Raw genomic sequence first — 24,578 nt, 5'->3', positions numbered from 1 at the left:
GGTTCTTAATATGGGGTCTCTTTGATCCTCCCAACAATCCTGCCAGAATTGATGCTCTTATTTATCCCATTTGATAGATGAAGAAACTGAGGTCAAGAGAGATGAGGTGACTTTTTCATCCAGGGTCGCACAGTAAGCATTTAAGGCCACATATTGGAATTCAGGTTTTCCTGACTTTTAAGGCTAGTGCTCTATCCATTATATTATCTGGTTGCTTCAAAATGAGGTGTGTCAAATGAAATGGGGAGGTCTAAGAGGTTCCCAAAGATGTTCTATTTTATGATTTCCCACATTACAAAGAGATTTAATATAAAACTGATATCTTTTATCAAATCACGAGAATGGGTGTGAAGAGAAGGAAAATTGGGGGTCTTATTTCCCAGAAGCTTAGAAATCAGGGTTAGGGACAGACTGGGCCAGAGCAATGGCATCCTTGGGTTAATGCCCCAATGATGGCGGCTCACTCTCTTGGCTGCTCTTAGGTCTTGCCCTGGGTATATGGGACAGTTCCCAGTGCAGACATCAGTTCTGATGGAAATAATGCCTCTGTGCCATGGCTTTTCCCTGGATCTGGTGACATGTATGAAATGAACCCGAGTTGCCACTTGTAGAATTACCTGCAATGGAAAATTGAAAATGTATCCATTATTCACACAACCTTCAACCTAGAAGTTGAAGGGAGATCAACATTAGTCTGAACAGAAGAGAAATCCTTGGGGGATGGGGGCCTGCAAAATTCTTCTCAAGCAATTAACATTGTTCCCAGGGCCTGAGATTAAGGGCTTTGACCAAAAATCACAATGTAATTGGGGAATTGCACCCTGGATTGTCGGGGTTGTATTCTGCCATCTGCCATTTTCGTTCTTTCCATGATTTGTAATTATTTAATTAGGGCTCTACTTTACAAGATAAATTCATCAGAGCTCATTATGCAATTTAAGCTTTGAATGGTGACGTTGTCAGGTTAAAGTTTCTTCTCCTTTGTGAACTACCCACAAATTTTCTGGGTAATTATGGTAAGCTTGGTTATCATAGACCAAGCAGAGGATTTATGGCCACGATAGGATCTCGGTATGTCTAAAACCATATTCGGGCGTTCTCAGATAACTTCAGTGATTCCACTTTGGAAGGCTGAGACCGGGATCTCAGTCTTGCCAAGTGAGGGCCAGCTGGCCCCGTTCAGGAAAAATTCCATCTTATGCAGTTTCCGAGAAAAACAAGACCTGGGTCAGACCCAAGGGTTACCCAACCTCCTTGCCTTACTATAGCTGCCTATATTTTCCCCTCTGGGTTTTCATATCTCCAGAAGCTGCTGCTGCTCCTCTTCTTCTTCATCATCGTCCTTCTCTTCCTCTTCGTCTATTCCTCTTCCTGCATTGATCACGTACACAAGATAGATTGCCAGAGGGTGCCTGACTTGACCCACCATTGACATGTAGACATCCTCATCCATTTCCAGTTTTTTCCTAATGATCCCCCGAGTGTTGCTGCCGTGGGAGCCTGCTTCCCCTAGCCAGCAAAGTGTTCTCCCATTTGTGTGGATGTCTTCTTACTAGATTCACAGGCCTAGAGTCTCAGCAAAATTATTTCTTTCACTGTCAACTCAGTTTGGCCTTTGAGGAATTGATCTTTCCTTTGTTCTTCCTCCAGAAGTGCAGTATAGTGGATAGAATGCTGGATTTCAAGTCTAAAACATCTAGGTTCAAGCTTAATAACCATGTGATTTGATCTCAGTCTCCCATCCATAAAGTGAGGAGAATGGGCTCAATGGCCTCTCAGGTTCCATAGGGTTCCATATCTATGGTAATATGATCCTACAAGGTCAATTGCTATCATTTTTCTTTATTATCCATCTCTTCATCCATCTACTTCCCCAGACATTTATCCCTCCATCTACCTGCTATCTATCTATGTAGCTATTCACCCACATACTCATCTATCCTTTCATTTATTATCACTTCATCATCTATTGATTAATATTTCTATTTTTACCCAACCATCCACCCATCTATCTTCCTTTCTTTTTCTTTCATTGTTCCTCTCTTTACATATATCTATTTTTAATGTCGTTATATTTGGACTGGACTTATTATTTCATCAATATGAGTACCTTTCTAGGAAAGAACTCTCTTTTTTATCAGTGTATATCAATATTTACTAATAGAGAATTGACTGAGATACTGAATGGTAAAATAACTTGATCAGGGTCACATAAATAGCATTCTACTATGTCTAAAGGATTCAAATCCTGAAGAGCAGCTCTCTGTCCACTCTTCCACACTACCTTTTTGTATGTACAGGATGAATTAATAATAAATTTAAAGTAATTTGGGTCAAGGGAGGCACTGGTGTCTGGAGGAACCAGAAAAGGCCATATTGTGTGGGAAGGAAGTCTTAAGTTGAACTTTGAAGGAAGCTCTAGAATGTGAGAAGTTGAGGGGCAAAGGAGCCCAGGCTTAGAAAATAGTCTATACACAATATGGAGTCAGAAGATGCAAGGTTGTGGGAGGGAGACCTACGGTATATTTCCCTATCTTTCTGCCCAGACAAATCCTAATGGCTGAAATTACATGGATGTGATCTAATATGCTGACTTTGATCACCCAAGATGTTAATATTTTTCTTGCACTTTAAGGTGGTTCTGGGTGGGAGCTGAGTTTTGTCAATGAGGTCCACATGGCTCATTTTCCATGAGACCATGAAGCTTAGTTTACTATGCTGTCCAGAATTTCAAGCCCCTAGAACTATAGATGGGAAAGGGGGAGAGCATTCAATTGTTCTTCCTCCTGCATTAAGCTACAAATAATGAGCACTTACTTTCCTGGGCTTTACGGTAATTAAGAGAAATTATAGCATTGGATGTAAAAATAACCCCAAGGACAACTGATGGATGTGTTGAACCACCAGCTTCCTCCATGTGTTCACAAGGTTAATCCTCGTTAGCTCAGGGAACATTTAAGTCTCTGCAAAAAAGGGTTGCATGTCCACACATGTTTTGGCATCTACCCACACACTGTATAAGGCAGTACATCAGGACGTGGACGGCCATGGTATTTGTGTTGGTGCTTCAATAAAGCTAAGCAAACAGATCCCCCAAAATAGTCTTGTAGGGATGAACAATGGCAGTTCATGCCCCCTCTGTGCTCATTCTATTTCCCCTGTTGGAATTCCTGGAATGGAATAGGACTTCCATTTGCCCTTTAATATAACCTGTCTCTCCTACTGCTTTCTCTCTTTCTGTCTCTGTCTCTTCTGTCTCTCTCCTTTCTTTCTCTTCTTTCTCTTTCTTCTCTCCCTCTCTTCTTTTTTTCTCTCTTTCCCTTTTACTCTCTTCTCTCTTTCTTTCTCTTCTCTCCCTTTCTCTCTCTCTGTCTCTTGTCTCTCTCTTGTGTTTTGTCTCTCTCTCTTTTGTCTCTCTCTTTGTCTCTTGTCTCTCTCTCTCTCTGTCTCTTCTCTCTCTATCTCTGGCTCTGGCTCTGTCTCTCCTCTTCATTGGCTCCCTGGACAATTTTCCTGTCCTCCTTTTTAGAATTATTATCTTGTGCATTCTTTGGTAGGTGTGTCCCTTCACCAGGAGGGAAAATTCACTCCATCACTGAGCTATTTTCTGATCAAATAAAGTTGAGACATGCCAGTCTGAGCCTTAAGTTGGTCTAATTGTGTGCAGGTACATTTTCTACAATGGAAATTGTCAGAGATAACTAATTAACCACAGAAGCAAATTGGCTGTGGAAACCTGGAGGAGCTGGCCTATGGAAAAATTGGGAAGGGCATGAGGCCTTTTAAAGTAGCTCTTCTCTCCATTAAGAGAAGGTGTTTCTGTGGTGATCATGGTTCAATAGCCGGTGTGGAATAGGGAATGCACTCAAACAAGGGGCTAGCCCTGCCCATCTCACCAGAACCTCCTGAAGTACTGGAGGGTACCAACTTCAGGCCGACTTGTTGACAAAAAGAAGCCAGCTCTGGAGAGCACTGAAACATGACACTCTGATCTTATTTCTTTTTTTAAAAAAATATGTAGCTGGCTTGGCCCGCTCCCAAGCCCCACATAATGGCAAACTTCCCATCCTGAAGGGGATTCCCATTATAACCTAGGTCTAACCCAGCTAAGCAGGTTACTGCCTAACAGGGTGCCCTGTGCCCTTCCCGAATGGGTGAGTCAGCCTTAACATTTTTAAGCTCAAAGCCTGTTTGTTGGAAGCTTCTGGTTCTTTGAAGATGATGATCAGACACACTTTCAAACTAGATCCATTAAAGGGGCGTGTCTTATTTTCCATTCTACCTGGGGATAATACAGGTGCTGGCCTATGGGGGAAGGGTGGGGTGGGACAAGGAGGAGTTAAACATTACTTGGGATGATCTAGAAGGAAATGGAGATGGAGGCCTTCTGAATCTCACCTGTATGGTTCAGCTGGAAGAGCATTGCTTCTAAATGCAGGGATTGTAGAGACAGTTTTTAAATCTCACCTCTGCTAAAAAATAAATAAATAAATAAAGCTAAAAACCTACCTGGGTCTCAGTTTCCTCATCTGCAAAATGAAGGGATTAGAATATACATGATCTCTGCAGTTCATTCCAGGTCAAGATTTATGCATTTATGGTCCTGTGATTTAACAGTAATACTTTCAAGGAGCCAAAATGAATAGTTAAATGAAGCTGGAGGCAAAACAAAAACCCCAACCCAGGATTCCGAGCCTTTCTCAGACAAGGTGTTAGCCGGGTGAGCCAAGGCAATTGCTTAAACTCATTGAGCATGTTTCCTCATTTTAAAATGGAGCTTTAAAAAAAATACCTATAGAACCTCCTCATAGGGTTATTAAGAAACTGAATTGAGATAATGTCAATAAAGATATTCAGGACTAGTTTAGAATATGAAAAGGAAAACCAAGCAATGGCACACATCCCGGTGAGCTCCCTCTCCAGCCACCTGGACAGTGTAATACCCAAGAAATTTATGCAAATGGAAAAAGAAAGGGAAATGAGAGATTTCAGCCACAGGAAACAGGTTAAGCAAAGGCAAAGAAGCTGTCAGATCTGGATGTTTTCAGGGAGCAGGAAGGAATCCTGCTTGGCTGGAGCAGAGTGTGTGATAGAATGAGCTATGACCTCAGAAGGTAAGACTGTGGAGGGCCTTGAGTGCTGAGCAAATGAGTTGGACCTTTACTTGCCAGGCAATAGAAAGTCACTGAAAAAGCCCTTATTAGAACCATTGGCTACATAATGCGTGTTGCTTTGCCCTTTCCTCCTACTCAACATTTGATCACAGGTATGTATAGAGTGCTGGATGTATGCCTTAACTCTTCCCCTTCCCTACCACTCACACATAACTACTTTCATCACATCAACAGATTTTTATTTCTTTTTTTCCATGGAATATATAACTCATTCTGGCTCCTTGGGGATCCTTTGATGTTGCATTAATACAATCCTAGATGCCCCCGAAAAGGCAGGTTTGTTGGATTCCATCTGCCACAACATAGATAGAATGAATTGACTTTCAAAATTTGCCCATTGTACTCCCAAAAGTTGTTTCTATTTTTATTAAAATGAATAAGGACACATGCATATTTCTGGGTCCAGGAGAGGGATAAACATTAGAAGCGCACTGGTCACTGTGCTCATGAGTCACTTTCCCCTGCATGAATCTCTCAGTTTTGCCATCTCAGGATATAATGAGTCCATGAATGGCTGAAACTGGGCTATAGAAACCCCAAATGAGGCAGTGAGATTTAATGGATGGAAAGCCAGACCTGGGCCCAAGTTCCCCCACCTTCCTTAAACCTGGAAAAGTCATTTTAAGGGCTTACTACCCCCAGGCAATCCTCAACCATTCTAAGTCATAGATCATTTTGTAGCTTTTCATAGAGGCTATTTTCTCATCAGGAAATCCTTATCCCATTGAAGTCACAAATAAGTCTGATCAAGGAGAAAAAAGATAAAATAATATTTTTCCCTAGGAAGGTATACCTATCTTTTACAGCTTAGTCATTTACATTTTAGCCCTTTGAAAATCTTTATGAAGGAAGTGATTATTATTACTGAATAATAGTGGTAACCATTATTTGTTGTCATTCAATCATTTTTAGTTGCATCTGATTCTTCATGATCCCAGTTTGAGTTTTCTTGGCAAAGATACTGGAGTATTTTGCCATTTTCTTCAACTCATATAGATAAGGAAACTGAGGCAAACAGGGTTAAGTGACCTACCCAGAGTCACTCAGTAATTGTCTGAGGCCAGATTTAAATTCAGATTTGATTCCAAACCTGGTGTTCTTCTATTTTGTCACATAACTAATCCCACTTTTTCTTATATTTTATTACCTATTTTTAAATTCAGATCAACAGGCATTTATTGAATGATGGCTATATGTAAGATATATGGCAGTAGCTAATTTTAACAATAAAATATATATAAGAGAAAAATAGACAGCTCTACTGTACCTTAAAATTTACAAATTATATATATATATATGTATATATATATATATATATATACATATATATATATATAGTCTCAACAACTTGTTTTTTTTAATATTTTAATAGTTTTTATTTACCAGATATATTCATGGGTAATTTTACAACATTGACAGTTGACAAACCTTTTGTTCTAATTTTACCTCTCCTTCCCCTCCTCAAAATGGCAGGTCGACCAATACATGTTAAATATGTTAGAGTATAAATTAATACAATATATGTATACATGTCCAAACAGTTTCAACAAGTTGTTTAAATGCCTTCCAATATTAGGAGGAAAGTTTATGGGTGAATGGATTGTTGTTTGTCCTTTATTCTTGAAGAGGTCCATGAAATCAGGGAGGGGATATCATGACATGCAAGTGAGTTGATTTTAAGTGAGGGAGAGCTATACACGGTCACCAGCCCCATTTTCTCCTCCAGAACCATCTGGATCCAGTAACTAGATATAGATCAATACCATTAGAGATGGCCTTGGCTGAAATAGGAAACTTTGACCTTAAATCCAGATTTGAAGGAGAGGTATTTAATTTAATGAATCATTATTTGTGTAGCAAATTTATTAAGCATGTGCGTCATTTAACTGAGTTACTGTTAAACTGGTTTATATAAAATGAGTTCTACTGCCATGATAAAATCGAGAAGTTCCCCTAGAACAAATCTCCCAATAAACCAAGTGAATCAAGAAGCTAAACTGGCAGCCTCATTTCCTTCAGAGATGGTATTATTCTTCTCTTGACTTCATGTTGCCTTGAGCACTTGGACCAGCTCTGGGAACTTTGTTTGCCCCTCACCCTTACCTCCTTTTACAATAATGAATTTAGTTGCAATATCAGTCAGCCAATTAATGCTGTGAATTAATGAATAATTTATTTCAGCCAGAAAAATTGCTGAAGTTTGAAGAAGCTACAGAAAAGTTCAGAGAAAATAAAGCAGGCTCTATACATGATTTCTGTAAGTGAAAAAAATCCATATATTATGTCCTCTCTTAAGAGAGTACTTATGTGTGTATCTCTCAGGTTAATTTCCTGTAAGGGGATGGACAGCTTTGGAGCTCAGAAAAGGGGGTATAAGGAGCAGCTAGATGGTGCTGGATAGAGCACTGGCCCTGGAATCAGGAGGCCCTGAGTTCAAATGCGGCCTCAGACACTTAATATTTACTTGTCGTGTGACCCTGGGCAAGTAACTTAACCCCAATTACCTGCCACCCTCCCCCCAAAAAAGGAAAAAATAAAGAAAAAGGGATGTAGAAGAAAAAACTGGGATTTTCCCCCCAAAATGAATTATTACAATGCTAGATAGTTAGCCTTGGCCCAATAGCTCACAATTCTGTATTTTTTTCCCTGTAAGGGACTGTTTATCTTCAGCTCTTTGCTTGTTCCTTCCCTGATTTCCTTAGAGAAATTTTCTGGAGTAAATTAGATAATGTAGCTATCATCTTAGCATCCGAATTTTCTCTATTAAATAATACCATATTTAGTAGGTTGGTATAAACGCAATTCAGAAGTTGTACCATCAAAGATCCAATCAATTTTAAGGAGCACAAAATTCAAAAGTTGTAGAGGAAAAAATCTTTGAATGAACCCAAATTTCTTTCTTTTTTTTAAATTTTATTAATTTTATAATTATGCATTTTTGACAGTATATATGCATGAGTAATTTTTAATAACATTGTCCCTTGTTTTCATTTTTCTAGATTCTCCCGTCCCTCCCTCTACTCCCTCCCCTAGATGACAGGCAATCCCATACATTTTACATGTGTTATATATATATATAACCTAGATATAATATATGTGTGTAAATCCAACTTTCTTGTTGCACATTAAGTATTAGATTCCGAAGGTATAAGTAACCTGGGTAGATAGACAGTAGTGCTAACAGTTTACATTCACTTCCCAGTGTTCCTTCTCTGGGTGTAGTTGTTTCTGTCCATCATGGATCAACTGGAAGTGAGTTGGATCTTCTTTATGTTGAAGATTTCCGCTTCTATCAGAATGCATCCTCATACAGCATTGTTATTGAAGTGTACAGTGATCTCCTGGAATGAACCCAAATTTCATGGAAAGAGTGTTGGACTGGGGAGTCAGAAGACCTGGATTTGAATCCCATATCCCCTATCGATGGCATCCTGGGAAAATCCATTAACTAATCCTAAATTTCCTAAGCCCAGTTTAAAAACAGAAATAGTGATACTTCCACTTCTTTCCTTGCAGGATTATTATTAAGAGAACTCTTTTATCTATTTGCGTCCTGTCTTTCATTAGAATGAACGTTTCTTGAGGGCAGGGACCCTATCTTCCTCTTCCCTTTCCTTTCTCCTTCCCTTCCTCCCTCTCTACCTCTCCCTCTCTCTCCATCCATCCCTCCCTCCCTCCTTCCCCTGTTTCCTCCCTTTGTATTTATATCCCTAGCACTTAGTACAGTGCCTAGTTCTTCTCTCAGGTTCCAGTACCTTAGATTGCCTGGACTTCCAATCAATACACAAAGCTGAGTTTCTATTCCCAGATTAGGTCTGAGAGTCCTTATTTGGTCCTACGCTCAAATGGATGGCAATAACAAGGCTTGCCTGGTAGAATTATGAGTATTTTTAATGGCCCTCTTTGTCAAAGTACTGTACCTTGTAGGAAGCACATCTATGTCCATTCCGGATCGGCAAACAACACTATTTTGGAAAAGTAGCTTTTTAAAACACTCCCTTCAAAGCCATGTGGCTTTCCCATTATGAGGTGCTGTTAGTCATCAGAGCCATTAGTTCTGGTTGAATGAGCATTGAAATGAGCATACAAGTATAAAGGCAACTACATTGTTTTTCCCTAATGTGAATCCAATTCAGCATGAAAAATGCCTCATTTTCCTTGTACTTTAAGTAGAATGTGAGATTAAAAAATAATAATAAAGAAAAAGGAAACAGCACCATGGCTATGCAAGCCATACCGGATGCAGCTATTTACCAAAAATGACCAGTTTTGTCCAGTGCACAGAGACATAGAGGAAAATAGTAGCTAAAGGGATGATTGTGCCATGGAATTTGGGGTTTTGACCTTGTGCTGTCAGGGGAGCCTCGGCAGGGGGGGTAAGTTGATTAAAAACTCTAGGCTTCTCCTTCCTCCTGTGTGGAACAGGGATAATTATAGTTACCTGCCTCTCCAGGGTCCTCTGAGTCTTAATTACTTAATATTTGTAAAGCATTTAGAGATCTTTGAAAGAAAAGTGCTGAACGGTAGAATCAAAGTTCACTTGCAGCTATAATTGGAATGAGAGTTTGTGGTCCCTCCTTCCTTACTCAGGGGAAGTTACCCCTAGCACACACATCTTCCTAAAGAATCTGTTTGTTTTGAAAATATTTTTTAAAATGGCAAAGGAGGTTGGGGATGGGTAAAAGAGATGCTGGCCCTTAAAACAAGCAAGCAAACAATGGCTAGGGTCTTTATTGTTGTTGGGTGGTGGTTTTTAATCTTTGCTTCTTCATAAAGCTTTGAGGATCTTATCATCGTCATTTATTCCAGCTAGGTCTCTTCTGTTACTTTTATTTATTTCTTCTTAGCATCTCATATTGGGAGCTAGAAGGGAACGTTAGAAGACATCAAGTCCAATTTATGGATGAAAAACTGAGGCTGAGACAGGATAGGTGCTTTGCCCATAGTTAAACATATCATTGAACCAATGCCCATTAATACTTAATAGTGGGGCTGCTTACAAGGGGCTCACAGTTGAATAAGTTGACTATGGCATGTGCACAAGTAAGCAGGACAGATGGTAAAATGGGATAGGGCCAAACAAGAGATCCAGGTAGAGGATAATGAGAGAAACATATCATAAATCTAAAGGTCAAAGGGATTTAAGATATCGTTTAGTTCAAACCTTCTCTTCCCCTGTTTCTTTGCAGATGAATAAACTGAACCCAGAGAAGTTGTTACTTGGCCAAGGCCATACACCCAGTGGAAGGAATAGCTAGAATTTGAACCCAGATTGTAGTGCTTAGATCTCTGGAAGGGGAGCCAGAGGCCATCCAGTCCCATTCTCCTTATTTATTATTGAAGTTGAAGCTAGATAAGTCAGATGGTTTGCCCAGAGGCACACAGGTAAAGGCTTCAGAAATGGGATTGGCCACCAGGGATGCTCTCTGCCATGGCCTGGGGCAGGGATGGCTAGGATTAGAAAATGATAGTGGGGGATCAGGGAAGACTTTGTGAAGACAGTGGCTCCTAGGCTGGGCCCCAAAGGAAGAAGATGAGGAAAGAATGAATATCGGGCATGGAAATGACCTTCACAAACTCCAGAAGTTAGGATGGGGGAAGATCCTAGAGCAAAGGTCATGAAAGGGCAAAAGGAATGGAAAATAAGACTGGGAATGGAGGTTGGGGCTCAGAGGCTAGGCAAAGGAACTGGGCATTTTTGGATGTCTGGTCATTTTTTCAGTTTTGACTCTTTGTGACCCCATTTTGGGGTTTTCTTGGCAGAGGTCCTGGAGTGGTTTGCCATTTCCTTCTCCAGCTCATTTTACAGATGAGGAAATGGAGGCAAACAGGGGGAAGTGACTTGCCCAGGATCACACAGCTAAGAAGTATCTGAGACTGCATTTGAACTCAGGAAGAGAAGTCCCCAGACCCAGAACTCTAGCCTTTGGACCACCCAGCTGTTTCATTAGGGCTCAGAGAAGAGATTGGTACTTAGAAGTTTCTAAAATTGCCTTTGAAAGTAAAGATATTCAGGCTAGTAAAGAGTAAATAGCCCTAGTCTTGGAATCCAAAAACCTGGCTTCAAATCCTGGGTCTGCCATTCATTAATTCTGGGCAAGCTCCATCTTGGTGCCTCAATTTCCTTATGTGTAAAATGAGAATGATGGTACTTGCCCTCCCTTCCTCACAAGACTTTGAGGCTTTGTAAAAAGTCTATAGAAGACTAAAAAAATTATGAGATAAATCAAGCTTCCTTTAAAGGTTAGGTCTTTAACAGTTCATGATATTCAGCTTAGATGGGCCCTCCAATCATGGGTTAGAGATCCATGGTCCTTATTGCTTCTCATGCCTTTTCACACGGACATCTGGGTCCTTTGCTTTTGCCAGTGGAAACAAACCAGGCTTTGCCTTCCTTTGACCTGAATTATATAAATGATTGCTTCAATCTAACCCTTGGTTTTGGCCGTGGAACTTTGTCTCTGAATCATGTAGCCTATTTGGAGAATAATACCTGAGTATAATGATGCTACAGTTAGGTCTAGATTAAATAATAAATCCCCATGACGTGGTTGTATGTTTCAAAATTGTAATTATGCAAAATCTAATAATTGGTTCCAGCTTGATGGAAATATACAGTATAGAGTTGAATAAAGTATCCCTGAAATGGTAACATTATTCTCACTAGCTGGGGACCCTGACTTTGTGTTTATGTGTCTGTTTGTCCATCTTCCTACACATCTATCTACCTGTTTTGAGTAAGAGTCTCTGCATTAAATGGTACTTGGACATGAAAGAGATGGGTTCACTTGAGGGCTCTTTCAGTCTCATCTGTTTTTGTTATTTATTCCTGGAAAGAGTGGCCTGAGCTCACACAGTAGTAAATAGCAGAACCAGGATTTGAATCCAGGCCCACTGCCTAGTTAATAATGACGATGATGATGATGGTAACTATATTAAGTGCATTAATGCTTGTAAACACATGATGTGCATTACTTAATCTGAACCTCATGAAAACCATGTAAAGGTGGTATTATCTCCCTCATTTTAGAGATGAGAAAATAAGTCATGGAGCAGTTAAATCAGGGGTTCTCAAACTACGGCCCGTGGCCAGATGCGGACCACTGAGGACGTTTATGGCCTGCCCGGTTTTGGCAAATGGGCTGAGGGGTGGAGACAGAGTGGGAGCTTTTGTTTTTACTATAGTCTGGCCCTCTCACAGTCTGAGGGACAGGGAACTGGCCCCCTGTTTAAAAAGTTTGAGGACCACTGAGTTAAATCATTTGCTCAAAGTCACTTTTAGTGTCAAAGAGAGGTCTTGTCAACTCCAAGTCTCTCTACCCCCTCTCACAAACTGTCTCTCAAAGTCTCTTCACTTAGGAGCTCATGTATTCCTGTAAGTCTTTTATTCATTTGGAAGGCAGGAGATCTGGCCATTTCCTAGTCTTGAACAAATGGCTTCATATCTTGGCTCTCACTTTCCTCATATTGAAAAGAATCCCTTCTTTGACAACCTTCTACGGTGATCGGGAGAATCAGGAGGCGGCACAATAGTGGGACTGAATTCTTTAGCATGAATGGAAGGAACTACTACTAAGGCACCATAGCTTGGATACAAATATCTGGCTGACTGTTTAGCAAGTGGAGGCTTTCAGTGCAACACTTTGAGGAATTCCCTGAGGGGTGCAGATGTCTCCTGCTACGCTCTGCTTAGAGCTTTCATTGGATTTTTATTTTAGCTCTATATAATACTTTTTCCCTTTTTAGTGTGGGATGGATATATCACAAATATATACATATATACACATACATACATACATAGAGACAGAGAGAGAGACAGAGAGAGAGACAGAGACAGAAAGAGGGAGGTATAGGCCAAAAATGGAAACCTCTATAGAATATGTCATGATTATGTTGTTTCTTTTTTTAGAGAGCAAAATGAAGAACTAGTGATCAAGTTAAATTAGATGATTTCTTAACTCTTAGGCAACTCCCTGAAGTTCTCTGATTCAATTAAATCTTTGTTGAGTGGGGATCAGGACTGAATCCACAATTTCATTCAGAGAGGGACCTCCCAGATGGGAAAACTTCCTTTGCTAACACAGGTTGACGCCTTCTCTGCATTTGAAGAGTTTTAGAGAGTTGTCTAAGTTATTGAAAGTTTAAGTAAATTAGGCAGGACCACACAGCCAGGATATGTCAGAGGGGGCACTTGAATCCAGGTGTTTCTGGTCTCTGGCCATTTTGCCTCTGATCCATTAGATGTTTGTATTGAACCAATGTTTAAGCTCGAACTGTGCACAGAACTTTGTGTGAGAATTTCCACTAAAACTGCAGTTCCTGCAGGACAGGAAGAATTTTGTTCTGTCTTTTCATCCCTAGCTTTTGACACAAGTATAAGTCATGTATATAAGTGTTTAATGAAGTGCTTATTGAATCAGAGGGTTAAAAAATTAAAATAAGACAATAATCCTTGTTGGAGAGTGAACTCAGAGGCTAGTAAAAAGATTAGAAACAAACACAGAACCATATAATACATGACATTATAGGAAAATTACATTTGAAATTTGCAGAACAAAGTACTACCTGATGGATAAGGCTAGCTCATTCATTACCAACTAAAGGGATAAGAGATAGCACTTGTTCAATCTTGTCTAACACTTTTGACCCCATTTGTGGTTTTCTTGGCAAAGACACTGGAGTAATTGGCCATTTTCTTCCCAACTCATTTTGCAGATGAGGAAACTGAGACAAACAAGTGTCCGAGGCTAGATTTGAGCTCAGGAAGATGAGTCTTCTTGATTCCAGGCTTGTGTCTCTATCCACTGAACCACCTAAATCTTTAAAGAAATTCAGTAGTCAATTATGCACTTCCATGTATATAATGCTAGTTATATGTAGATAGAAGCATTATAAATATATGGATAGTGATAAATACCATTAACTCATAATATATTTAGCAATAATGCTTTTCTCCTTTATCATCTAAATCTCTTTTGATGCAGTGAAATAGGTCATCCAGAAGGCCAAAGAAGCCTGCAGTAGGACTTGGGAATATGAGAGTTGTCGTCATGGAGGCTTAGTTAATTGGTCATACTTTCTTGGGAATTGACTGCTTACTAATTGAAGAGAGTAGGGAAGGAAGGAAAAGGAAGTCAGAGGATTTTAAATTTCATATTTGGCTGCAAGCACTATTCCCAATGACTTTCTGAGACTCCCATTGGATTGCTGTGAGCAGTACTGGATTGTGTCATGAAGACAGCTTCTTTACAGAAGGTGGATTCATGAAGGCCTAGGAGGATTGTTTTTCTGAGGGCTTGTTTGAGTTCTTTTTCAAACTAAAATTTTGTGATAAAACTATACTTGTTTAAGAGGTTTAAAGGATTTTGTATTCCAAATCTTAGCACAGTGGTTTGTACCCTATTAAATACTCAATAAATGGTTTGAATGAACCGAGTATCAGTCAGTCAACAAGCCTTTATTGGATGCCTATTGTGTTCATGACATAAGGTAAAGGACTTCCTGAACGAGGTCAGTAGCAAAAAAATGGAGAGAGGAGAGGAAATGACTCAAAGATACAGGAGAGAAATGAGTCAAAGACTCTCAGTTAGTTACTGGGAGTTACTGGGTGGTTCCGTTGGCAGAGATGGAAGAGCTGAAAGGAGAAGCAATTTTGGGGAAATATGATGAGCTTAATTTTAGACATGTTGAGTCTAAGGTGACTGTGAAATATCCAGTTGGAAATGTTTAGTAGGCAATTAGAGCTTTAGAACTGGAGCTTGGGAGGGAGGCAGGTCAGGACTGGAGATGTAAAATTGGGAATTATCAACACAGAAGTGATTGCTGAAACTATGAAAATAGATGAAGTCTCTAGTGGAAAACATTCAAAAAGAAAAAAAATCCGAAAGCCTTATAGAATATCCACATTTGGGAGTGAGAAGTGAGAAAGAAGGGGACACAAAATCAAATTGCATTTGAATGCCATCTTTAACCTAGATTTCCAGATCACTTAAAATCTTAATAGTGAACTTCAGAACCTGATTTATTATGTGAGGAAATAGCTCTAGCACTTAAGAGGAAAGCATCAGTAACCAGAGGGTCATGGTATTTAGAGATGTAAGGGACTTCGGAGATGAACTAATATAGCTCCCCTTTCTTTTATAGATGATGACACAGATCTAAGAGGTTAGTTATCCTTTATAAGGTAACACAGGTAATAAAGAACAGAAATGAAGCCTTTTGACACTAGAGCCAGAGTTTGACCCACTAGAATATACAAAAGACTAAATGGATTTGAAACCAATTGCCAAAGGAGGAAATCCATGTTAGAGGCAACATAATTTAAAAAATACTCAGGAATCTAATGTTTAACCTATTTTGAAGAGAAGATTCTCCAAAATAAAAAGATCACAGATTGCTTTTGCCAAAAAGGATTAATTGATATGCTTCAAAGCACCAACAACCACCAGATTCATATGCCAGTTCTTTTTAATCTCTGTATTTGGACTCTAAAAAGAGTCTACATAAACTTTGATGGTATCCTTGAGAAAAACTTGAGGATAGTCAAGATTTTATGGACAGTTTTTTCCAATACACCACATCTTTATAACCAGATAATCCAACTAAGAAGTGAAGAAAAAGATCCCCCAGTATTTGGCATTTATCTCTGAAAATCTTTTGACTTGGCACAATTAAATGGAGCCTCAAAGGTTCTTCCCTCAAAGCATCTTCAAAACGTACATTAAAGTTATATAAGACTACATCAAATGTAATTATGGAAATAATTTTATTTATTGATTCCTTTAGAATTGTCATTAAAATGTGTAAAATGAGAAGAAAGTTAATGATATTGTAAAAGATATTAAAAAATAGAATATAAACAAAAGGGCTTTTCAGTTGGTGGCAAAATTCTACAGATGCTTCTGTTTACAATGTTTGAATCCAGTCCCAGAAAAATAAGAGATAGCATGATATAGTGGATAAAGAATCATCTTCAGAACCAGAAAGCCTGACTTCAAATCCTGCTTCTGATATACACAACTTGATCCTACACAAGTCATTTAATTCCTCCATATTCTAGGCAAGATACCGAAAAATGACTGGCTTCCAATGGAAGATGGACTACCCCAAATCAGTGAAATCACAGGTCTGGTCCCTATCCCAGAACATTTTAAAGATTCCTTTATGATATTTATTACATGTACAAAAGATTAGTCTAACCATCCATGCTTAGAGAATCGAAGTAGATGAAACACATATATTGCTTAGAACAGAAACTGGCAAGTACGGTTGATGGGTCAAATTGGACCCAGTGACTGTTTTTGTATGATCCAGGAACGAAACCATTCTTGGGCTCCAAGACAGGCTCTAAAACAAAAACAAGAAATGGACCCAATTTGGTCAACCTCTTGCCTAGACTATGGCAACCTATCAAGTATTTTTTAATCAGTATGGGCATCTTGCACAGGTACTACAAATAAGCTTTATTTGATCAGGAAAAGAAGATTAGACTGTATCCCTCTTGAGAAGTAGTCAGTGATTTTGGTAATCGTAAACTGTTTCTCATCATTTCTTTTATACAACTGTTTGTCCCTTTGTTATACTCTGCAGTTATGAATCATGGAGCATCTAGATCTTAGAACAATTTAAATTACAGGCACAGGAAAGACTTGTAGTGGGCAGGAGCAAGTGTGTGGGATATTATCTGCAATCACATATGTATAAGAAGTCATCTAAAAATATGTTCTGACTTAAAAAAGATGTAGGGCAGTCATGTATTGAGAAGTGGATTTCCCAAATGGATACGCCAAATGTTATGTTGGTATGGCCTAGGATATTAAAAGCCTGAGAGAGAGGGTTTTCAATGTCTCCAAGAAATATTTGTGGAAAGACATGGGCAAGAATCACAGTGGATAAGCAGGTGTGGAAGGTATACCCACCCAGAGAACCCTCAGATTTGTCAGAGAAAAAAGTAAGCAGATGAAGGTTGAGAGCTGTTGTGCTTAGGAGACTCTATTTTGGTCCAGACTTGTGATGTCATCAATGAAGTTTTAGTGAAGAAACTCCTTTTAGAAATGCAAATCAGCAACTGCTTTGCAGCTTAGTTTTAAAACACATGCCTGAGACATTGTCTCTCTGTCTCTCTCTGTCTCTGTGTCTCTCTCTCTCTCTGTGTCTCACACATACACACTCCCACTCCCACATCCTTTCCCACTCAATAATCTCCAGGATCTTCTGATCACTGCTAATATCAAAAATCAAGTCTTCTATTTGATGTAAAATTGTCATAGCTTGTTTCCTTCCTAATTTTCCAGTTCTTTTAGGCCTCGCCCTCTTCCTTTCACTCTACTAATCTACATTCAGTTCCTTAACTTCTTAACTTACTTAACTTCTTTGACCTTGCACTGGTTGTTCCCCACATCCAGGATGCTCTGTCTCCTCTCTCCCTCAGACTTCCTGGATTAGTTCATAGCCTCCCGTCTCCAGGAGGCTCTTCTCAATCCCCCCAGCCGCTAATGGCTTTTCCTTTTAGATGACTTCCATACCTTGTATGCACCCAGTTATTAACTCGTGGTCTCTCCCATTGCACTTCTTGAGGGTACAGAATGTGGGGCCTTCCTTTAGATCCTTGGCACTTAGCTTAGGGCTTGGTAATACTTGTTGACTGGCTGACAACTAGTCATGGTGAGGCTTCAACTAGAGAGCTGGCTCTCTCTCAAAAGTGACTTTTAAGGAAAGAAAAGGTACTTGATGGGTATCTGTCAGATTGAATTAAAACATTGCAGCTGATGGAGAAATCAGGTGTTTGCTGATTCCTCTAGGGAGGTATAAAAGAAGAAAATAACTAAATTGGAAGAATATAGGGAAGGCAAACAAAAGAAGGATTCCCAATCAATGTGAAGTTCTCCAATGGGAATTAACTAGGAGGAATAGCCATAGTTTCACCCAAATGTTCTTATATCTCACGCTCAGCCCTCGGGCTGAGAAAATTGAGAAGTACAATAATTCTCCATCCCCCTCAACCTAAAAAAAGAAATCTGTTGTTCCTGAGCTGTAGTAGAACTTTCTCAAAGGCTGACCCTCAGAATCCAGGATTACTTGTTTCAGCCAAACCTGTAAATCTGTCCCGGCATATGGCAATGCTGGGCCATTGTGTAAGCCAAGGGAATCTGGTTAGAGCAGCATGTACTGGAAGCTTGGTACATGCTCAGTAATGATAAGGTTTTCCTAATGGCGGAAGACACAAAGTCAGCACTTGCCAAAGTGGGAAGAGCAGCTCTTAGCTTGATTCACCCACTTCTTGTCATCACCAATTGTCTAGAGGTAGCGTATCATGTCGGTCCGTGAAATGTCAGGGATGGGAATGGAAGAACTGGATTAATTCAATAATTTAGCAAGTATTCTTTAATTGTAGGCTATGTAAAAATGAAATAATCTTTGCCCACAAGAAGCTTATATTTTACTAGGGGACAGGGATGAAGGAAGGAAACAGTTTATATACAGAAAATTAAATATAAAATCAAAAGAAAGTAAATGCCAGGGGGATGATGGGTTTTCTGTAGGAGGTAACACTCCAAATGAGCATGGAAAGAATCTGGGGATTCTTCAAAGCAAATGTGAGATGGGAATGCATCCCAGAGGACAGCCTGTAGAAAGGCTTATGGAGATAAGCCTTAAGGAGATGGAGAGTTGCAGATAGAGAAAACCAAGAAGCTCTGATTAACCTGGAACAAAACCCATGAAAGAGAAGCAGGAAACGGGTTCTAGTCTCTGCTCTGCCACTAATTTGCTCTTTGAAATTAAATAAATCTAGCTTCAGGTCCCTTTCTCTTAAAATGAAGAGATTGGACAGAGTAATTTCCAAGGTCTTTGCTAGTGCTAGAATTTTGTAAATTATCTTCAGATTACATCCTATTTCTCATCAATTTATGAGCTGCTGAGGAGGCAGCATGGTAAGAGTGGAAAGGATTTTTCTGGCTTTGGAAGTGGCAGCCCTGGGTTCAAATACTGTCTCAATCCATATGATTCTTAGGCAAATCACCCATTTTGAGGGGGAGTCTCAGCTTTGTCACCTGCAGAAAAAAAGATCCCATTTAACTCCAAACCGATACTACCATGAACACTTAGGATGGATCATAAATCAAGTCATCTCTCAGTGGATGTGAAAAGCAGGACTGATACTGTCAGAGGGTAGGACCTGGGGAAGCCTCTTCTAAATATGAGTAATGGACAGCGTGTTTCAGGTCAGCAAGTCTGATGCCCCTCCCTGCAGGATGCTAATCTGGTATCAGTCTTGCAGAATTATTTTCTCTTCACTCACTCTTTTTCTCTAATTGGCTTCCCAGAGTACGATTGTAGGACATGGATCCAAACTTAGAGCAGCCCTCTGGCAAGCTGGGAAAGGACAAGCAATGTTGTGTGCTGCTAAGGGACTTCCCCAAAAGCTTCAAAGGCATATAAATAAACCTTAGCTGGCTGTGCAAAAAAATGAGCAAAAATGTTGCTGCTTTTTAGAAGCTGTGATTGAAATTTAGAAATTCACACGGGGTGGTACTGTTTTTGGAGTCGGAGAAACAGGTTCAAATTCTGCCCCATTCCCCATCTATGGGAGACCTTGGGCAGGTCATCCAACTCTTTGAGCTTTAGTTTCCTCATCTGTAAGATGAAAGAGTTGAGCTAGAAAGTTTCCCACGTCTCCTCCATCTGTAAAATGGCATTCGGGGATAAACTAGATAATACTGGAGTTCCTGCCTAGTTCTGAATATATGGTCTTATGATTTCCTAATTAAATCAGTTATAAACCAAAAAATCCCATTGTGCTAGATGTTGTAGGCTTTTTTCCCATCTTTATTGCACAAAGTATAGGAAGCAGTTATTAATGAAGGAGCCATAGCTAAATGGTATATATGAAAATGAACGCTTTTTGTGGATATCACATTCAGCGTTCATTGACAATATGTTAAGGCTGACCATGCAGCTAATGCAAATAGCTGTATTAATATTTGTCTGATGTGCAGAGCAAGGAAGTTGATGGCTCCCTGCTCCTAATGCTAGCTCTTTGTGAAGTCCTAGGTTCTGAGTTCTGCATGGTAGGAGATACCTTGACAATTAGGCCTGCTCCAAACAAGGAGGACCAAGTTGGTGAGCTTTTCTAGAGGGAGGACATACCACATGAGAAGTGGTACAAGGTCCTGAGAGATTTAGCCTTGAAGATTATTTTAGAATCATAAATCCTAGTAGGAGAGTTGGGATTTGAACTCAGATTCTTGAACTTTAAATGGAGAACTTGACAAGATTTAATGGTGGGCATGTGTTCAAATGTTAGAAGGGCTTTCATATTGAGAGAGAAGCTTTATTTCTTCTTGACTCAGTAGGAGAAATGATTAGGAGTTTCAGAAAGGCAGATTTCAGCTTAGTCTAAGGAAAAACTTACTCATTGTAGCTGACCCCAAGGGGTGGGAGCTGCCTCAGAAGGTCCTAAGTTCTATGTATTGACATCATAGGATGAGAGCTGGAAGGGTCCTCCAAGCCCACCTCTCACTTTACAGAGAAGAAAACTGAGATCTAGAGAGGCTGGAACTTTAAAGAAATAGGAAAATCCTTTTTTGGCCCAAGTTCCCATGAGTAGCAGATCTCTAGGATGTCAAATAGAACTTAGACAAGAAAACAGAAAAGATTCCTACATCAGGTAGGGAGTTGGAATAACCCCCAGCTTGTGTGATCCTGGGACCATCATATCCATCTGAAATGTCCGCATTTCTACTGAATGTGGGTCCTTGCAGGTTCACTCTGACACAGACACACTGCTATTGTGATGTCAGTTTGGGTAAGGGATGTTTCATCAGAATCTAAGGATGGGAAGCATAACAACATTCATAGTCATGACTGAGGTAGCCCTTTGAGAAGCAGCTTGTGGTAGTAGAGGCAAGAGAATGCTGGACTTAAGAATCAGGAAGTCCCTGGTTTCAAATCCGTCTTCTGACTCCCATTGGTGCTAAAACAATGGAGAGAGCATTGTGTTGTCTAAACCTTGGTGTCCTTATCTATAAAGTGTGACTTAATGAGGTGGATGTGAGAAGCAAATGAGAGAATGCATGGAGAGCATCGTATAAATGCCAATTGGTATTTACCACCAAAGAGCCCTGAATTTGGGGGGACAGGTTCTAACCCCAGTTCTGCTGTGTGACCCTGAACATGTCACTCACCTTTGGATCCCTGTTTTCCCACCTCTTAAAATGAAGGGGATGAACTTAGTGGTCTTTAAAAATTTTGTTGTGTTTTGTTATTCAGTGTGAAAGACTATAATTCAGGGTAACTGGCAGATGGGAGAGGACAGGGAAGCCAGCTCAGCCTCTGCTTTACCTGTTGTGCCCACCTGAATTGTCTCCAGAAAGACCCTGAGGCTCACTGCTATTTCCATCTCCTATCCCCAGGATAGCAGCGGATCACTGACTTTAAAGCAAGAGGCAGGAAAACATTGCTAGTACACTTGCAGTTGTTGCTTAGTAACTTTTCTGATATCCCTATTATAGTGGGAACACCAAGAGAGATCGTTAAATATTGAACCTACAAAGTGGCTCTCCCTGGATAAGAGAGTAGGAAAAGAGGAATCTTTATCCTAATTTTTTTTTTACTTACTTAGCAACTGTCTAATCTTGGGTTTATGCTTCAGCCAAGATCTATCTAATCCTGGGGAAAACACTCCATGTTTCTGTTTTATATTAAACTAAATATAATGAACCACCGACATTAATTTGTGTCTGTGTGCAGCTGGAGTTTATCGCCAGTGCATAAATAAACCCTGACCCTGCAGAGCATCATTGAAAACCGAGCCAGCCGAGGACCCCGCATCTGTGTTGAGTCCCAGCAAAACCCTTAACTAGTCTCCTTCCCTTTTTTTCTATCTCCTTCCCACAGTTCCACCAAATATAAAACCTTTAACTAGTCTCCTTTCCTTTTATTTTTCTATTTCCTTCCCATAGTTCCACCAAGTACAAAAGCCTTAACTAGTCTCCTTTCCCTTTTTCTGTCTCCTTCCCACAGTTCCACCAGGTGCAAAAGCCTTAACTAGTCTCCTTTCCCTTTTTCTGTCTCCTTCCCACAGTTCCACCAGGTACAAAACCTTTAACTAGTCTCCTTTCCCTTTTTCTGTCTCCTTCCCACAGTTCCACCAGGTACAAAAGCCTTAACTAGTCTCCTTTCCCTTTTTCTGTCTCCTTCCCACAGTTCCACCAGGTACAAAAGCCTTAACTAGTCTCCTTTCCCTTTTTCTGTCTCCTTCCCACAGTTCCACCAGGTGCAAAAGCCTTAACTAGTCTCCTTTCCCTTTTTCTATCTCCTTCCCACAGTTCCACCAGGTGCAAAAGCCTTAACTAGTCTCCTTTCCCTTTTTCTGTCTCCTTCCCACAGTTCCACCAGGTGCAAAAGCCTTAACTAGTCTCCTTTCCCTTTTTTTGTCTCCTTCCCACAGTTCCACCAGGTACAAAAGCCTTAACTAGTCTCCTTTCCCTTTTTCTGTCTCCTTCCCACAGTTCCACCAGGTGCAAAAGCCTTAACTAGTCTCCTTTCCCTTTTTCTGTCTCCTTCCCACAGTTCCACCAGGTGCAAAAGCCTTAACTAGTCTCCTTTCCCCTTTTTTGTCTCCTTCCCACAGTTCCACCAGGTACAAAAGCCTTAACTAGTCTCCTTTCCCTTTTTCTGTCTCCTTCCCACAGTTCCACCAGGTACAAAAGCCTTAACTAGTCTCCTTTCCCTTTTTCTGTCTCCTTCCCACAGTTCCACCAGGTACAAAAGCCTTAACTAGTCTCCTTTCCCTTTTTCTGTCTCCTTCCCACAGTTCCACCAGGTGCAAAAGCCTTAACTAGTCTCCTTTCCCTTTTTCTGTCTCCTTCCCACAGTTCCACCAGGTGCAAAAGCCTTAACTAGTCTCCTTTCCCTTTTTCTGTCTCCTTCCCACAGTTCCACCAGGTGCGAAGAGTGATGACCATCCTTTTCCTTACTATGGTTATTTCATACTTCGGTTGCATGAAGGCTGCCCCCATGAAAGAAAGCAGTGTCCGAGGTCAAGGCGGCTTGACCTACCCGGGGATGCGGACCCACGGAACTCTCGAGAGTCTCAATGGTCCCAAGGCAGGGTCAAGGGGACTGACCTCGTTGGCTGACACCTTCGAACACGTGATCGAGGAGCTTCTGGACGAGGACCAGAACGTTCAGCCGAGGGAGGAGAGCAAGGATGCCGACTTGTACACGTCTAGGGTCATGCTCAGCAGCCAAGTGCCTTTGGAACCCCCGCTGCTCTTTCTCCTCGAGGAATACAAAAATTACCTGGATGCGGCGAACATGTCCATGAGGGTCCGTCGCCACTCCGACCCTGCCCGTCGGGGGGAGCTGAGCGTGTGTGACAGTATTAGCGAGTGGGTCACAGCAGCCGATAAAAAGACTGCAGTGGACATGTCCGGTGGGACGGTCACGGTCCTTGAAAAGGTCCCGGTCCCCAAAGGCCAACTGAAGCAATACTTCTACGAGACCAAGTGTAATCCCATGGGTTATACGAAAGAAGGCTGCAGAGGTATAGACAAAAGGCACTGGAACTCCCAGTGTCGAACTACCCAGTCTTATGTGCGGGCGCTCACCATGGATAATAAAAAGAGAGTTGGCTGGAGGTTCATCAGAATAGACACTTCTTGTGTATGTACACTGACCATTAAAAGGGGAAGATAGTGGATTTATGTTGTATAGATTATATTGAGACAAAAATTATCTATTTGTATATATACATAACAGGGTAAATTATTCAGTAAGAAAAAAAAATAATTTTATGGACTGCATGTATAAATGAAGTTTATACAGTACAGTGGTTCTACAATCTATTTATTGAACATATCCATGACCTGAAGGGAAACAAAGTCATTTGCGCACAACTGAAAAAAAAAAAAAAAAAAAAAGTCTGCATTACATTCCTCGATAACATTGTGGTTTGTTGCCGTTGCCAAGAATTGAAAACGTTAAAAAAAAAAAAAAAAAAAAGTTGAAAAAAAATAAATAAATTGCATGCTGCTTTAATTGTGAATTGATAATAAACTGTCCTCTTTCAGAAAACATACACACATGCACACACACACACACACACGCACACACACACACCCCAAAGTTGAACCTGAACATTCCGTTTCCATTTTAGACAGTAAAGTATCTTCAGTCCTGTTAGTATTCTCTCTGTTTTAATGCTTTTGACTTCTGATAGCGTTGGAATTAAAACAATGTCAAGGTGCTGTTTGTCATAGCTTTCCTGGCTTTGGGGAGGGGGGTGGGGGAGGGTTGGCAGGGTTAGGGGGGAAGGGATTGGGGTTTCCTTTGTTTTGTTTTTGTTTTTTTAAGGTTTCTCACAGAGGGAACTGGGGGAGGGAATGGGGAGAGGAGCACTCC

General features: G+C 40.4%; 1 protein-coding gene across 3 annotated transcripts in view; it reads left to right on the top strand.

Annotated features, from left to right (window-relative positions):
• The window catches only part of BDNF (brain derived neurotrophic factor), a 48,891-nt gene extending 24,771 nt beyond the window's left edge, over positions 1-24,120 (top strand). For all 3 annotated transcript variants that reach the window (XM_074275618.1, XM_074275620.1, XM_074275617.1), the window contains exon 2: positions 23,112-24,120. In XM_074275618.1, the coding sequence (XP_074131719.1) occupies positions 23,133-23,873 (741 nt within the window). In that variant the 5' untranslated portion in view covers positions 23,112-23,132 and the 3' untranslated portion in view covers positions 23,874-24,120. The remainder of the gene's footprint in view (positions 1-23,111) is intronic.
• Positions 24,121-24,578: the final 458 nt, after the last annotated feature.

The sequence above is a fragment of the Sminthopsis crassicaudata genome, chromosome 6, assembly GCF_048593235.1.
Source record: "Sminthopsis crassicaudata isolate SCR6 chromosome 6, ASM4859323v1, whole genome shotgun sequence".
In the NCBI taxonomy this organism is placed as follows: domain Eukaryota; kingdom Metazoa; phylum Chordata; class Mammalia; order Dasyuromorphia; family Dasyuridae; genus Sminthopsis; species Sminthopsis crassicaudata.
This window is presented reverse-complemented; position numbering and strand designations above follow the sequence as displayed.